Source organism: Eptesicus fuscus, chromosome 21, assembly GCF_027574615.1.
Source record: "Eptesicus fuscus isolate TK198812 chromosome 21, DD_ASM_mEF_20220401, whole genome shotgun sequence".
Taxonomy (NCBI): domain Eukaryota; kingdom Metazoa; phylum Chordata; class Mammalia; order Chiroptera; family Vespertilionidae; genus Eptesicus; species Eptesicus fuscus.
In genome coordinates, this window is record NC_072493.1 from 47,311,085 (window position 1) to 47,328,475 (window position 17,391).

A 17,391-nucleotide genomic window follows, 5' to 3' on the forward strand; every position below is an offset into this window, starting at 1 on the left:
GGCACCCTTCAGTCCGCAGGCCGACGCTCTGTCCACTGAGCCAGACCAGTCAGGGCGTGGGGCTGTTGTTGTGTGTTTGTTGTCGTAATGGTACGAGCAGACAGTCTCCTCAGCCATCCGGGTGTCCTCCGGGTTATAAATGAAAGGCAGGAGAGACACTGCATTTATTTTGAGGGGGAGGGGGATTCTGTGTTTAAACCTTCTGTGAGTTGGCTTTATAGCATCTTCCAAAGCCATTGTCTTTTCCTAAATGGATCCAGGAAGTAAAACCTAGCCCTCAGCGCTCAGCAAGCCGGTAAGCCTGGAATTGTTGGCTGCAGGCCGGTCGGAGGCACAGCTGGTTTGCATAACAATAATAACGCAAATAAATGGAGACAAGAGACCAGGAAAAAAACCGCTAAATGGTGTTTGAGTGCTGGAGGCAGTGGTCTGAGGCTGTCTCTAGCTTGGTTTTTTCCTTAATTTGGTTACATGATTCAGTTCCTTTTTTTTTGGGGGGGGGGGTATTATTTTATATATTTTAGGCTTTGAAAAAAATCTTTATTGTTGAAAGTATTACAAACGTCCCCCCACCCCCATTGACTCCCTCCAGCCCCCCCCCACCCCCAGGCCTTCACCCCGCTATTGTCTGTGTCCATGGGTCATGCATATGTGCATACAAGGTCTCTGGTTGATTACCTCCCACCCACCCACGGCAGGGTGGGGGGTGGGGGTGGATTTTAAAAGAATAATCCTCATTCCAGGGTATGTTTATTGAGAGAGAGAGAGAGAGAGAGAGAGAGAGAGAGAGAGAGAGAGAGAGAGAGAGAGAGAGAAACATCCATGTGAGAGAGAAATACCCATCGGTTGCCTCCGGCGCGTGCTCTGATGGGGATGGACCTGCAGCCTTTTGGTGTATGGGAGGGAGCCCCAACGAACTGAGACTCCCGGCCAAGGCCGGTAACTTCTGGGCGGAGTGGCAACAATAAGAAAAAAACCTTGATTTTGCCTGGCCGGTGCGGCTCCGCTGGTGGAGCCTTGTCCCATGCACCAAGAGGTCGCAGGTTCCGTTCCAGGCTCCTGCCCCGGTTGTGGGCTGGATCCCCAGTAGGGGGCGTGCGGAGGCAGCCAATGGATGTTTCTCTCTCCCTCTCCCTTCCTCTCTCTCTCAAATCAATAGAAACATATTTGGGAAAAAAACCCACACATATACCAAAAACTTAATTTTATTAGTATGGATTATGCACGGAGGACACAGAGTGGCGTGGATTTATGTCCAGTCGTCTCAGCCACCTGAACCCAAACCCCTCCTCCCCGGGAGAAGTCCTTCCTCCAGGCTCCGGCCAGCCTCCTACACGTTCAATGTGGCGCAGTCACAAGATCCCGGGGGGTCCTCGGCCGGGTCAGAAGCTGCCGCTGCCTCGGCCGGTGTCTTGCTGTTTCCATCAGCACCCGGCCCTTCCTGGGGGTCTTCAGTCTTCGGGGGAAAGAGATGGGCATTTACTGCTTTTTAAAAATATGTATTTTTATTGATTTTAGAGATGCAGGAAAAGAGAGAGAGAGAAACATCAATGATGAGAGAGAATCATGGAGCAGCTGCCTCCTGCACGCCCCACGCTGGGGATTGAGCCCCAACCCAGGCACGTGCTCTGGCCGGGAATCGAACTGGGACCTCCTGGTTCATAGGTTATTGCTCAACCACGGAGCCACACCGACTGGGCCACATGGGCAATTAGAATGAATTGTCCAATATGGTAGCCTTGAGCCACGTAGGGCTGCTTAAATGTAAATGAATTAAAATTAAATTAAATTTGGAAAGACACGAGGAGGTGTTTTTCCAACGTGTGACAGCACACGAGGGGGAGGGCTGTGGTCGCGGACAGCATAGCTCCAGGACATTTCTATACTGGCAGAGTCCCAGCAGGCAGCGTTTTACTTTCTTCTTTCTTTTTTCTCCATTGATTTTTTAGAGAGAGTGGAAAGGAGGGAGGGAGGAAGAGAGAGAGAGGGAGACATAAACATGGATTGGTTGCCTCCCATACAGGCCCCAACCGGGGATCAAACCTGCCACCCAAGGGGACATATGTAATACTTTTATCAATAAAGATTAGAAAAAAGAAAAACAGCCCTAGCTGGTTTGGCTCAGTGGAGAGAGTGTCACTCTGTGGACTGAAGGGTCCCAGGTTCGATTCCCAGTCAAGGGCACATGCCCGGGTTGCAGGCTCGATCCCTAGTAGGGGGTGTGCAGGAGGCAGCCAATCAATGATTTTCTCTCATCATTAATGTTTCTATCTCTCTCCCTCTCCCTTCCTCTCTGAAATCAGTAAAAATATGCATATATAAAAATAAAGACAATATATGAAAAAAAAAAAAAAGAAAGAAAAACTCTGCAACCCAGGTATGTGCCCTGATCGGGAATTGAACCCCAAACCTTTTTTAAAAAATATATATTTTATTGATTTTTTACAGACAGGAAGGGAGAGGGATAGAGAGTTAGAAACATCGATGAGAGAGAAACATCGATCAGCTGCCTCCTGCACACCCCTCCACTGGGGATGTGCCCGCAACCAAGGTATATGCCCTTGACTGGAATCGAACCTGGGACCCTTCAGTCCGCAGGCCGATGCTCTATCCACTGAGCCAAACTAGTCAGGGTGAACCCACAACCTTTTGATGTACAGGAAGTCACTCTTAGCAGTTGAGCCACCGGGCCAGGAAAAAGCACATGTTCTTAAACACGATGTGCACTGGCCGCCTGCCTGTGAGTCGGGGCACCCTTGCAGCCAGAGCACGGGCTGAGCCAGGCGGCAGGCAGGACAGCCCGGGCTGAGGGAGCTGCTGGGGAGTCCCGAAGGGGGGAACTCACCGAGAGCGATGTGCTTTCCTGCTGGGACAGATCTGCACTCGAGGGAAAAAACACACAGACTCAGTTCTCGGCCAGCAGGAGTCCCATCGTCCTCTTTCTATCCAGCGACTCTCTCCTGGGTTCTTATCACTTACCTGAGGCCTCTTGCTCGGGATGGCTAGTTCTGAGAGAGAGAGAGAGAGAGAGAGAGAGAAACACACATTAAAGTATGGAATATGGCCCTGGCCGGTGTGGCTCAGTGGACAAAGCGTTGACCTGCGGACCAAAGGGTCCCGGGTTAGATTCCGGTCAAGGGCATGTACCTTGGTTGCGGGCACATCTCCAGTAGGGGGTGTGCAGGAGGCAGCTGATCGATGTTTCTCTCTCATTGATGTTTCTAACTCTCTATCCCACTCCCTCTCTGTAAAAATCAATAAAACATATTAACCCTTTGTACTCGCTTGCTTTTTTCTTGATTCCTTTATTCTAATGCTAACCGTGTCGAGTCACACTCGACATCCGAGGGCAAAAGGTTAAAAAAAATAATAATAAAGTATGGGATATGGCCCTGGCCGGTGTGGCTCTGTGGATAGAGCATCGGCCTGTGGACCAAAGGGTCCCGGGTTTGATTCAGGTCAAGGGCATGTACCTTGGTTTCAGGGTCCTCCCTGGCCGAGGCCCTGATTGGGCTCATGCAGGAGGCAACCAATCGATGTGTTTCTCTCACATCGATGTTTCTCTCCGTCTTTCCCTCTCTCTTCCACGCTCCCTAAAAATCAATGGGAAAATATCCTCGGGTGAGGATTCACAAAAATAAAATAAGTAAAATATAGGCTATGGAGATTTTGGGAGGGATGATGAGGATTTTGGAGAGGCGCGGAGGAAGGTCGCAGCACAGACAGGGAGAGGGAGTTGCCAGGGGGGAACGCGGTGGGGCTGGGCATGAGCGATGGGGTCTGTGTGATGGGGTCTCTGAAGGAGGGAGTGTGAGACTTCCAGGTACATCTACCTCTTGGTGGATTCTTCATGGGATGAGCCTGTAAAATAACATGGGGGGGGGGAGGGGACAGAATTTATCTGATGAGCGACTCCTCCCCTTCACTCCCCTTCCCCAGCGGTTTCGAGGGGCGTTTCTGTGGACTCACCGTGCTGACTGCGCCGGTAGATGAGGAAGACGGTGGGGAAGAGGAGGAAGATGGCGAGGCAGCTGAAGGCGGTGACGAAGATGACCCTGCTGTCTGGGGGGACAGGAGCGGGTCAGGGCCAGTTTCGCAGAACAGGTAAGAGGAGCCAGCCGCCTTATTTCACTCGGCGCCACGCCCTCTCGGCCCGCCATGCTGGGGCAACTGGCATCCTTTCCTTCTTTTCCCTGGCAGAGCCATCGGCCACGGTGTGCCCGTGCCACAGGTTTTTTACCCACTCGTCCAACGACGGGCACTCAGGTTGCTTCCGTGTGTTGGCTATTGTAAAGGTCGCGGTGATGAACATAGGGGTTCACATAACTTTTCAAATTAGCGCTTGGGAATTTCTTCAGGTAAATGCCCAGAAGTAGAATGGCCGGGTCACACAGAGAAAGACAAAAACTGTCTGATCTCACAGATACGTGGAATCTAAAGAACAAAGCAGATGAACCAACACCACAGAGGCAGACTCAGAGATACAGAGAACAAGCGATGGTTGCCAGAGGGACTGAATGAAAAAAGTGAAGGGGTGAAGAAGTAGATGGGCCCTAGCCGGTTTGGCTCAGTGGATAGAGCATCGGCCTGAGGACTGAAGGGTCCCAGGTTCGAGTCCGGTGAGGGGCGTGTGCCTTGATTGCGGGCATATCCCCAGTAGGGTGTGTGTAGGAGGCAGCTGGTCGATGTTTCTCTCTCATCGATGTTTCTAGCTCTCTGTCCCTCTCCCTTCCTCTCTGTAAAAAAATCAATAAAATATATTTTAAAAAAAGGAGATGGGCAGTTACAGAATAGTCATGGGGGCACAGCATAGGGAAAACAGTGAGTAACACTGGGGTAACTGTGGATGGCACCAGGTGGACAGGAGACTTACCAGGAAGATCACTTTGTAAAGTATATAAATGTCTAACCACTATACTGCACGCCTGGAACTAACATGTGTCAACTGAAATAAAAAAAATTATCTTTTTTAAAAAACACGTGGAGCTGCTGCGTCAGAGTAGGAATGTCCCATTGCTTTAAGCATTTTTAAATATATATATACTAGAGGCCTTGTGCATGAAAATTCATGTACTGGAGGGGGGGTGTCCCTCAGCCCAGCCTGCCCCCTCTCACGGTCTGGGAACCCTCAGGGGCAGGAGGTGACCCGGTGATCAGGGGAAGGCGATGCCCTATCACACTTCTGCTGCTACCACTGCCGGCAGCGCAAGCCTCGGCCGGCCCTGGTTACCTGAGCCTTGGGCCGGCCCTGGGTGGCTGGGGGGCTGAGGGGACTGGAGGACTCCGGAGGCAGGCGCCCTGGTGGGGCTGAGGGGACTGGGTGCTCCCATCTTGTGGCTGTGGGCACCATCTTTGAGGGCGTGGCAGTCAATTAGCATATTCCCTCCTTTTGGCTGTGGGTGCCGCCATCTTAGTGATGGCATGAGGGTCAATTAGCATATTTTCTCTTTATTAGATAAGATTTTTTAAAATCTATTTTTATTGATTTCAGAGAGGAAAGGAGAGGAAGAGAGAGATTGAAACATCAATGATGAGAGAGAATCATGGATTGGCTGCCTCCTGCACACCCCCTACTGGGGATTAAGCCTGCAACCCGGGCATGTGCCCTTAACCAGAATGGAACCCAGGACCCTGGAGTCCGCAGACGACACTCTATCCACTGAGCCAAGCCAGCTAGGGCTAAAATATATTTTTATTGATTTCAGAGAGGAAGGGAAAGGGAGATAGAAACATCAATGATGATGCCCTAACTGGTTTGGCTCAGTGGATAGAGCATCAGCCTGCGGACTGAAGGGTCCCGGGTTCGATTCCAGTCAAGGGCATGTACCTTGGTTGCAGGCACATACCCAGTAGGGAGTGTGCAGGAGGCAGCTGATGGATGTTTCTAGCTCTCTGTCCCTCTCCCTTCCTCTCTGTAAAAAATCAATAAAATATATTTAAAAACAAACAAACAAACAAACAAAAAAACGAAACATCAATGATGAGAAAGAATCATTGATTGGCTGCCTCCTGCATGCTCCCTGCTGGGGATCAAGCCTACAACCCAGGCATGTACCTGACTGGGAACGGTATACACACACTTTCTGTGGCTGCAATTGCTTTCCCATCCCTTCTCCCCGTACCTCATCCGACATTCAGTGGGTGCCTTCATGCTTTTCAAGGCTTAGTTCAAACATCACCTCTTTGTGAAACCATGCCTGACGAACAGTGACCTCCTGGCTCAGAGGTCAACGCTCGACCGTTGGGGTGACACTGGTTCACAAGATGATACAGGCTTCTGGTGTACAATTCCACAACACACCATCTGTCCACTGTATTGTGTATGCACCACCCCAAGGCAAGCCTCCTTCCATCACCACTCACCCCCCTTTACCCTCTCCTCCCTTCCCCACCTCCCTTGTAAGACAGTAGATCTTGAGCATTCTCACCCAAAGGGGGAAAAAGAGGTAAATACATGAGGTGAGAAATGTGTTCATGAGCTCCACGGGGGAAGCCCTTTCACAACGCATGCTTATATCACATTCAATAGCCTACCATTTTATTGTCAGTTTTACCTCCATAAAGCTGAGGGAGGTAAGACTGCTAAGGTGGAGGGAGGGGGAACCATGGCCAGTGCTGGCTCCAGCACCCAGTGCGGGGTCTGCCTGACTGGGCAGGATAATGGCGGGGTCCCACCCAGTGTCCCACCTGCACCCACCTCCCTCCCTAACAGATGCTGTTGTCGCTCCCACACGCGTGTTCCCCCGACTGTTTGTCATTTTCACACACCACAGCACATGCCTTCTTTCCCCCTCCTACATGAACATTTGCATCTGCGAGGATCCCAAATGCCTCGGCATTTATGTGCCTCAAGGTCCGTCCGTCCGTCCGTCCGTCCGTCCCTCCCTCCTTCCCCTTCCCCTTCCCCTCTTCCTTTCTTCTTTCCTTCCTTCATTCCTTCCTTCCTTCCTTCCTTCCTTCCTTCCTTCCTTCCTTCCTTCCTTCCTTCCTTCTTTCCTTCCTTCCCTCCCTTTCCCTCTTCCTTTCTTCTTCCCCCTTCCTTCCTTCCCTCCCTTTCCCTCTTCCTTTCTTCTTTCCCCTTCCTTCCTTCCCTCCCTCCCTCCCTTAAATCCTCACCTGAGGATATTTTTCCCATTGATTTTTATTTTTTTAAATATATTTTATTGATTTTCTACAGAGAGGAAGGGAGAGGGATAGAGAGCCAGAAACATCAATGAGAGAGAAGCATCAATCAGCTGCCTCCTGCACGCCCCCTACTGGGGATGTGTCCGCAACCAAGGTACATGCTCTTGACCAGAATCAAACCTGGGACCCTTGAGTCCCCAGGCCGACGCTCTATCCAGTGAGCCAAACCGGCCAGGGCTTCCCATTGATTTTTAGACAGAGTGGAAGGGAGGGAGGGAAAGAGAGAGAAACATCAATGTGAGAGACACATCGATTCGTGGCCTCCTGCACGTGCCCCGACCTGGTCCAGGGATCGAACCAGCAACCCAGGTACGTGCCCTTGACCAGGAATCAAATCCTCGATCCTTCGGTGCGTGGGCTGGTGCTCTAACCATTGACCCACACCGGCCAGGGCAAGGCCACCCCTTTAGCAATGACTGTTCTGCACGTGGACAGGAGTGTCCTCACTCCCCGGCCTCTCGTGTTTGTGCCCTTCTGTCTCCTGTGCTTTCTTGCGGGACTGAGAGAGGGACCGGAACATCCCACCGTGGTTGAGTCTCTTTCCCTCCAAATCCCCCTTCCCCACTCCCTTCCAATATCGCTTTTGCCATAATATTTAAGAGTTCGCTTCTGGAGGCATCGAATCCAGGAGACCCTCAAAAGCGACGATTCTACCAGGGCATCTGCGTGGCCGTAGGCACACGGGCAGGAACAGTTGTTCCTGGGCCTTGGATGGAAGCAGAGAAGCATCAGCCCTGCTTATGCTTAACCTTTTTCTCCTTCCCCGCCCCCCGCCCCCTCCCTCCGCAGCCTGCAGCTCCTCTCACTTAGCAACTTGCTAGAAATGAGAAGCAGATTCTTGCAAAACTGTCCCCTTCCTAGGGCCCCACAGCCCGATGAACGGGGTTTGCCCTGAGATGTCCACACATCCTGGTCGGATTTCACACGTCTGTTTACTGACAGCCGAAGTCAATGACAAAGAGTCTGTGCGGCTGGAGGAACCTGAAGGAGCAATGGGATAGAGTGTGACACAGGCACCTGAGAGAAAGTGACAGGTCCGAGAGAGAAAGCTGGCCTCGTGTCCCAGTTACGTGGTGAAATTCCTTATCAGTCTGCAGGAATGCGAGCACGAGCACGGGCCCCTTCGGGCAGCTTCCAGGCATGCATATGGGCAACATATCTGGTGCTTAAAGATCTGTTATTCTGTTTAGAATTCTGGCGGTTCAGCCCTGGCTGGTGTGGCTCAGTGGATAGAGCACCAGCCTGTAGACTGAAGCGTGCCAGGTTCGATTCCGGTCAGGGGCATGTACCTCAGTTGCAGACTCCTCCCAGACCTGGGCCCGGGTTGGGGCTCATGCAGGAGGCAACCAATCGATGTGTGTCTCTCACATCAATGTTTCTATCTTTCCCTGTCTCTTCCACTCTCCAAAAATCAATGGGCAAATACCCTTAGGTGAGGATAAACCAGTAAATCAGTAAAATTCTAACTTTCCATTATTATAGACTAGAGGCCTGTTGCAGGAAGATTCCTGCAAGAATAGGGCTTCCTGCGGCCGGAGCGAAGCAGAGAAGGGAGCTGCCGCCGCCCCACACTTTCCCTCCCACCACCACCGCCGCCCCACTTTCTGCTTTCCCTCCCTCGTCCTTGTACACTGTCTTCAGTCTTCGCTCCACACCTGCATATGCAAATTAACCGCCATCTTTGTTGGGTTAATTTGCATACTCACTCTGATTGGCTGGTGGGCGTAGCAGAGTGATGGTTAATTTGCATGTTTCTCTTTTATTAGTGTAGATAGAAAAAAAAGAATAAAAAAAGAATTGTGGTGGTTTAAGTATGAACTCAGGAAGTCCATGTTAAGAAATGGCATGCACACCCACTTGGATGGCTATAATACAAGGAAAGGAAATTAGCGAGGGTTGGCAAGGAGGTGGAGATACTGTAGAGGGAGCCATGTATATGGCAGGAAGGTAAAACGGCGCAGCCACTTGGGCAAACAGCCTGGCAGGTCCTCCAACAGTTAAACACAGAGTTACCACACGCCCCAGCAAGCCTACTCGGGGGTAGAACGTGAAGCAGGAACTGGGACGCTTGCACACCCCTGTTCATGGCGGCACTGAAAGCCCGAGACCTGGCCAGATAGCTCAGTTGGTTAGAGCAGTGGTCGACAAACTGCGGCTCACGAGCCACATGCGGCTCTTTGGCCCCTTGAGTGTGGCTCTTCCACAAAATACCATAGCCTGGGCGAGTCTAATTTGAAGAAGTGGCATTAGAAGAAGTTTAAGCTTAAAAAGTTTGGCTCTCAAAAGAAATTTCAATCGTTGTACTGTTGATATTTGGGTCTGTTGACCAGGCGTCCTCAAACTACGGCCCGAGGGCCACATGCGGGTGTTTTTGCCGTTTTGTTTTTTTTACTTCAAAATAAGATATGTGCAGTGTGCATAGGAATTTGTTCATAGTTTTTTTAAAACTATAGTCTGGCCCTCCAACGGTCTGAGGGACAGTGAACTGGCCCCCTGTTTAGAAAGTTTGAGGACCCCTGCTGTTGACTAATGAGTTTGCCGACCACTGGGTTAGAGCATTGTCCCCATACTCCAAGGTTGCAGGTTCAATCCCTGGTCAGGGCACATACAAGAATCAACCAATGTGCCCTAACCTGTTTGGCTAGAGGATAGAGCGCCAGCCTGCGGACTGAAGGGTCCCAGGTTTAATTCGGGTCAAGGGCACATGCCCAGGTTGTGGGCTCGATCCTCAGTAGCAGGCGTGCAGGAGGCAGACGATCCATGATTCTCTCTCATCATGGATGTTTCTATCTTTCTCTCCCCCTTCCTTTCTCTTTGAAATCAATAAAAATGTATTTTTTAAAAAAAGAATCAACCAATGAATACATCAATGGAACACCAAACTGACGTTTCTCTCCCTCTCCCTTCCTTTTTAAAAATCAATCCATCAATAAAATTACCCAAAGCCTTCATTTTTATAAGCATCTCTGAGGACAGAACCTTAGGCAATTCTTCATGAAAAAGCAACATCAGAGAAAAAGAATTTAATATTCCCCTATTGTTGAGAACTTTAATGTCTTACCGAGACCTTGATCATACATATCGCCAAAATACCTCAACTCTTTGGGACCTGATCCTGGGCACCAAGCCAGTCACACAAACTCACCCAGAGTTTTTCATTATGAAAGAATGGAGGCCCAGTGCACGAATTTGTGCACAGGAGGGGTTCCTCGGCCTGGCCGGCGATGGGGGCCGATCGGGGCTGGCTGGCCAGGGGGAGGGACCGTGGGAGGTTGGCCGGCCGTGGGAGGTTGGCTGTGGGAGCGCACTGACCACCCGGGGGCAGCTCCTGCGTTGAACGTCTGCCCCCTGGTGGTAAGTGCGCATCATAGCTACCATCCAGTCCTCCAATGGTAATGGTTGCTTAGGCTTTTATATATGTAGTTGGCAGACAATGCACCTCGTGATGTTTTTAGTCACCAGGATTTTCAGGAGCGGCTTAGAAGTCATTTCCCCCCACACGCAGTAGTTCCTCCCAAAGCATGAGAAAGTGAGTGTTAAGGTTCCTCTTGTGCCTTTTGATCAAAAGGGATCCCCTGCCTCGAGAGGTGGATATCATCGGTAAAAAAAACACCTGTAATTATCTTACCTGTTTTTGCTGAGGAAGCTCCAGGTCTGTCATGGTTATCTAGAAAACAGGATGCAGAAAACGCAGTCATCACGATGACATGGCGATCTCGGGGGGCTTAAGTGCTGATGTTCTACTACAGACCCGGAAGCAGAGAAGAGAATCTCACTGGGCCTCTGAATGAGGGTCAGTATTACTCTTAATACGCCTGGAGTTTGATATGATTATTATTTTAATTTTTATTTATTGATTTTGAGAGAGAGAGAGAGAGACAGACAGACAGACAGACAGAGAGAGAGACATTGACTTGTTGTTCACCCATCTCTGCGCTCATGTATGCCCTGACTGGGGATCAAACCCACAACCTTGGCGTATCGGGACGATGCTATAACCAAGTGAAACCCATCATTGATGTTTCAATCTCTCTCTCCCTCTCCCTTCCTCTCTGAAATCGATAAAAATATATTTTAAAAAATGAAAAAAAATAAAATTAGGGAGTGTTGATACCCCCAACTTGGTTCTTTCTCAGGATGCTTTGGCTATTGAGGGTCTTCTTCTGGCTGTTTCATGCCAACTTTAGGATTGTTCTATTTCTGTGAAAAATGTTATTGGTATTTTAATAGAGATGGCATCAAATCTATAGATGGCTTTGGGTAATGTGAATATTTTACCAATATTAATTCTTCCTATTCATGAACATGGTGTATCTTTCCATTTCTTTGTGTCTTAATTTCATTAGAGTCTTGTTGTTTTCACTGTACGGATATTTCACCTCCTTGATTAAATTTATTTCTAAGTATTTTATTGTTTTTTTATGCTATTGTGAATGTGATCGCTTTCTTTAATTCTTTTTCGGATATTTTGTTGTTAGTGTATAGAAATGAAACTGACTTCTGTATGTTGATTTTGTATCTTGCGACTTTACTTAATTTGACGATTAGGTCTCACAAGTTTTGACTGACTAGTGCTTCCCCATGTGGCCCTCCATGGCCTCTTGGGAACCGCACCAAACTGTCTCTTCAACAACAATCGTCTCTTCATCCCTTGGCCTTGCGGCACCTCAAATTTTCTTTTAATACCTCTATTCTAAAACACTGTCCCACTGCCCTGGCCAGCTAGCTCAGTTGATCAGAGCGTCGTCTGGGTACACCAAGGTTGCACGTTCGCTCCCCAGTCAGGGCACATGCAAGAATCAACCAATGGCCCTGGCCAGTGTGACTCAGTTGGTTGGGCCTCGTTCCATGTACCCGGAGGTTGCTGGTTCAATTCCTGGCCAAGGGCACATGCCTGGGTTATAGACTTGATCTCTCGTAGGGGGCATGCAGGAGGCAGCTCTCACATTGATGTTTCTCTCTCTCTCTCTCCCTCTTCCTTTCTCTCTAATATTTTAAAGAATAAACTATTCTTTAAAAATAGAGAGTAACTATTAAAAAACCCCAAAAGAATCAACCAATGAATGCATAAATAAATGAAACAACAAATCAATGTTTCTCCCCGTCTCTCTCTCTCTCAAATAAATAACTAAACATTAAAAAAATAAATAAAACACTGCCCCACATCCACATCGAGACCCACTCAGAAGCCCTGGTGACAGGCTCGTCCCCACACCCAGTTCCCATTTCCCCATCTCCCCACACTCGAGGTGTGGCACCTGTCTGTCTGTTTCCTGGATTCCTTCTTCCCTGCCGGGTCCCCTCACAGGACAAGGAACATGTGCTCCAGGGAGAAAAGCCCAGGCTGCCTGCTCACCTGTGACCTCCAGGCGCAGGTGCTCGCTCTTCTCCGACCACCCGTGGGAGCCCGCGGTCTTGTAGGCACAGAAGTACCGCCCGGCATGCTCAGGCTCCAGGCGCGTGAGGAGGAACTCAGCACCGTGTCCCGCGGAGCTCCGCTCCCGCCTGTACCCCGGGTCCTGCCACTTCCCCAGCATGAACGTCACATTCTGCAAGTGGCCCTGGCACTTCAGGGTCACGTTACCACCGCGTCCAACCACTGACCCCGGCAAGGCGTGGAGGGAGGGCCTGGGGAGGGTGTCTGGAAAGAATTCAGAGTTAGTTAGATTGTTTATCTTTTTAATTTTAATTTTATTTTTCAATGACAGTTTATATTCAATATGTTAGGTTAGTTTCAGTGTACAGCATGTGGCTAGACAATCATATTTTACTTGGCTATCATTTTTTAAAAATATATATTTTATTTATTTCTTACAGAGAGGGATAGAGAGTTAGAAACATCGATGAGAGAGAAACATCGATCAGCTGCCTCCTGCACACCTCCCACTGGGGATGTGCCTGCAACCAAGGTACATGCCCTTGACTGGAATCGAATCTGGGACCTTTCAGTCCACAGGCCGATGCTCTATCCACGGAGCCAAACCGGTTAGGGCAACTCTATCATTTTTTTTTTTTTAAAGAATAGCTCATTGATTCTTAGAGGGAGAAGGAGAGAAACATCAGTGTGAGAGCAGTACATGGGTCGGCTGCCTCCTGCACGCCCCCCACCGGGGATCGAGCCCATAACCAGGGCAGGTGCCCTGACTGGGGATTGAATCAGCAACCCTTTGATACACAGGACGACATACAACCAACGGAGCCACACCGGGGCTTGACTCTTTATTTTGATGACCATGAACACTCTCTTGGGATTCAGAGGATTAAAGGGGAAAAGTCCTATGACTCGGCCATAAGAAAAAGAATGAGAACTTGCCCTTTGCAATAACATGGGTGGACCTGGAGGGTATTATGCCAAGTGAAATAAGCAGACAGAGAAAGACAAACACCATACGGTTTCACTTATATGTAGAATCTAAAGATAAAATAAGTGAACAAACAAAAGAGAAACAAACGCATAGATTCAGAGAACAGACAGACAGCTGTCAGAGGGGAAGGTGTTGGGGGACTGGGTGAAAAAGTTGAAGGGATTAAGAAGTACAAATTGGCAGCCACAAAACAGTCCCCGGGATGCAGAGTACAGCACAGGGAATATAGTCAGTAATATTGTAATAACTATGTATGGTGCCTGGTGGGTACTAGACTTATGGGGGGGGGGGGAGGTCACTTCATCTATACTAATATGCTAATTAGACCAGGTCGACCAGACATCTTTCGGTCATCCTGCCTTCCTTCCGGACAAAGCCGTGGTGGCGGGGGCTGAGGTGGTTAGGGGAGATCAGGCCAGCAGGGAAGAGCAGTTAGGGTCCATCAGACCAGCAAGGGAGGGCAGTTAGGGGCGATCAGGCAGGCAGGCATGTGAACAGTTAGGAGCCAGTGGTCCCGGATTGCGAGAGGGATGTCCGACTGCCGGTTTAGGCCTGATCCCTGCAGCAGTAGGACATCCCCCAAGGGGTCCCGGATTGGAGAGGGTGCAGGCCGGGCTGAATTTCGTGCACCGGGCCTCTAGTAAGGTATATAAATGTCTAATCACTATGCTGTATTCCTGAAAATAATGTAATATTGTATGTCAACTGTAATTGAAAAAATATTTTTAAAAAAATCATGGGTGAGTTTATGTGAAAGACAACTTACCATTCTTGTGCTCATCATCATAGCCCAGACAGAGCCCTGAAAGAGAAAACCTCATGAGAGACAAAAGATGTGCTTGTCTTGGAGTACAAATGAGGCAGAGAATGCTTGGCTAATTTAAAAAATATGTATATTTATTGATTTCAGAGAGGAAGGGAGAGTAGAAACATCAATGAGAGAGAATCATTGATCGGCTGCCTCCTACACACCCCCCACTGGGGATCAAGCCTGCAACCCGGGCATGTGCCCTGACCAGGAATCGAACCGTGACCTACTGGTTTCTAGATTGACACTCAACCACTGAGCCAAGCCAGCCAGGTTTGACTAATTTGTTAAAGCTCTGCTGTGTCCCTTGCAAGTATTTCCCTGTGTGTTTTTTTGTTTTTGTTTTTAACTTTAATTCTTATCTCATTCTTTGCCCTTCAACTGAAGTTATGTGTATGGAGAGCCTTCCAGGAACCCTTTCAGATTGATTGCATTGGAAATTGTAAGAAAGCTTTTATGATTAGGACTTCTTTTGCCACCTAGAAATCCTTGATTCTTAAATCCTTGAACCCTGACCTACGTTTTTCTCATTATTTTCTGGGATTGCAATGTTTATCCTTACCCCTTTCATGCTGCAATGGTTATTTGACCATGGCGTGTCAGAGAGGGTTTTCTCCCTCCATCACACGGAGAGAGTTTGTGGTACAGGAACTGAAAATGCGGAGGATGAGGTCAGTCTCTGACTGCCCAGCTATTCTGCCCTGCAGCTGGAGGTCCGGGGAATGGTGTCTAGAGCCACCTCTGAAGTTCAAGTGGATGGGGGAAGTATTACCCCACAGGGAAGGGCTGTACCCAGAAGGAGGAAGGAACTGGGGCAGATAAGTCCTGGTATCCCCTCCACACACCCAGCTCACCAAGGAGGAGCTGGGGCTCAGAGAGGTGGAGCTGTTGGTTCAAAGTTGAGAGCCCAACCCAAGGTTATCGTCCAGGTCATTCTTTTTGCAGGCTGTGGTCTGTTTGCATTATGTTCAAGTTGAAGACGATTAAAATCAGGCTGAGGATAGGAAGTTTTCTTCTTTGTTTGTTTGTTTATTTATTTTTGTTAATCCCCACCCGAGGATATTTTCCCATTGATTTTTAGGGAGAGTAGAAGAGAGAAAGACAGAGATAAACATCGATGTGAGAGAAACACATGGATTGGTTGCCTCCTCCACGAGCCACGACCAGGGCCCAGGCCAGGGAGGAGCCTGCAACCAAGGTACGTGCCCTTGACCTGAGTCGAACCCCAGGGACCCTTCAGTCCGCAGGCCCGATGCTCTATCCACTGAGCCACACCGACTAGGGCAGAAATTCTCTTTTTAAGCGCCATCCCCAGGCATTGTTCTTCCCTCTATTCCTGTTTTGTACCCAAACCCATAGCTTCTCACATCCTGTGGCCCCTGCCCCTGCTATCCGCCAATGGAACATTCACGGCAAGACTGTGGTGTTTAGAGGGTCCATGCTTGGAGATCCCATCCGAGCTTGGAATTTCTCCGCTGGGTAAACAGAGGGCGTGGTCACCACAGCCTCTGAGCCGTGGGTTTCTCATCGGCTTGTGCTAATCTCAGAATGCAGGCATGTGCACAGCCCACAGAACTCCGACAGGTGGCCTGTATCCAACACGCAGACGTCAGCAATCATTTCTGTGTTTGCCATGTTTCCCATGATGTTCCCCGCCCCCCAGGAATTTTCTCACAGATCCAATCCTATCCCTCCCGGTCCTGGATACTCACCGAGGCAAAGCAGGGACAGGAATCCTGTGATCATAGCGTCCCTTCCGCCCAGACCAGGATCCTGGCTTCAGTTTTACAGTTAAAGAGAGAAGGGGGGCTTGGGGTGACCCAAGCTCTCCAGCTGCCCACCGTGCCCCCAGGATGTGTGGGGAGACGTACCGCTCTGACCCTCCGGTTCTCCACACCACCTGGTGTACAGTTTCCTCCTCGCAACCCACTCAGGAAGCCAGAAGCCGTCAATGACAACATCTTCCCCATAGATCCGGGGGGCGGGGGGGGGGGGTGGCGACGGCCCCGCCCACCCCAAGATCCGTCTCCTCTCATTTGAAGTCCTGCGCGAGACAGTTTCATTTTTTGGAAATAGTTTGAGAGTCACACAAAATGGAAAATGGTATGCAGAGTTCTCGCGGTGCACTTGGGCCAAGTCTGGGCAGCAAAAGTAGAACGCGTGGTCTCCTGCAGGGGAGCAGAGGTCACTAAGCCTCCCACTCCGCTCTGCGCATGCGCATCCCCCAACACAGGCTGCCCCCCCACGCATGCTCGCTCTGGGAGTCCAGTGCGTGCTGTGCGTGCAGCGTGCGCCTCCTGGGATCTGTGAGCTCTGTCTGCACCCCCCCCCACACACACACACACACTTCCGCGTGCTCTTCACACACACACACACACACACACACACACACACACAACCACAACGCACTACGCTTCGCACGCACGCACGTTCCCCACGCACGCACGCAGACTGCGACGCACGTTCCACAACCCCGAAGCCCGCCGCCGCCCAGGCACGCAGCTCCTCAATGCTTGCTCTGCAGGCACGTGCTCCCATGCACGCTCCTCACGCACGACGTCCCCAGGCACGCACGCAGCTCCCACGCACGTTCCTCACGCAGCTTTCTACACACCAATCCCAACACACGCTGCTCCCACGTACGTTCCCCACGCACGCACGACGTCCCCCAGCACTCGCCTGGCTGGTCAGTCGGCTCACAGTCTGGGAGGTCGCGATACCTCGTCCGCAGCGTGCGCGAAGCGTGCGCCTTCGCCTTCTGGAATCTTCTATGCGCTCCGTCAGCGCACCTGCTGCGCCAGCGTCTGTTCTGGGAGAGGCCTGGGAGTGGGATCCTTGGGAATGGAACCAGTCATCCCTCCACACACCCCACAGGGTTCACTGGTGTCCGGGTGAGGAAGCACAGCAGCCCCAACGGTGAGTACCGGCGGAGCGGGTGTCCCCGGGGAAGACGGTCGTCCCAGCCATCGTGGTCCCGCTAACCTCCCGTGGGCTTGCGGGGCGGCCGGGGCACAGGGTGGAGGGCGTAGCGGG

The 17,391-nt window shown here is 50.4% G+C and overlaps 1 protein-coding gene across 4 annotated transcripts; it reads right to left on the minus strand.

The window, feature by feature from the left end:
* Positions 1 to 1,187: 1,187 nt before the first annotated feature.
* On the minus strand, positions 1,188 to 16,281 carry VSTM1 (V-set and transmembrane domain containing 1). Of its 4 annotated transcripts, XM_054710582.1 has the most exons (10): positions 16,230 to 16,281; positions 16,071 to 16,135; positions 14,317 to 14,352; positions 12,542 to 12,826; positions 10,814 to 10,852; positions 3,970 to 4,062; positions 3,834 to 3,861; positions 2,980 to 3,008; positions 2,846 to 2,877; positions 1,188 to 1,456 (listed from the first exon to the last, which is right to left on the minus strand). In XM_054710582.1, exons 2-10 carry the CDS (start codon positions 16,102 to 16,104, stop codon positions 1,331 to 1,333), a joined length of 702 nt encoding a protein of 233 aa, XP_054566557.1. In that variant the 5' UTR covers positions 16,105 to 16,135; positions 16,230 to 16,281; the 3' UTR covers positions 1,188 to 1,330. The 4 variants fall into 4 exon arrangements, with proteins under 4 accessions (XP_054566557.1, XP_054566558.1, XP_054566556.1 ...); XM_054710583.1 differs by having other exon boundaries at positions 3,970 to 4,058; positions 16,071 to 16,278; XM_054710581.1 differs by having other exon boundaries at positions 16,071 to 16,278.
* Positions 16,282 to 17,391: the final 1,110 nt, after the last annotated feature.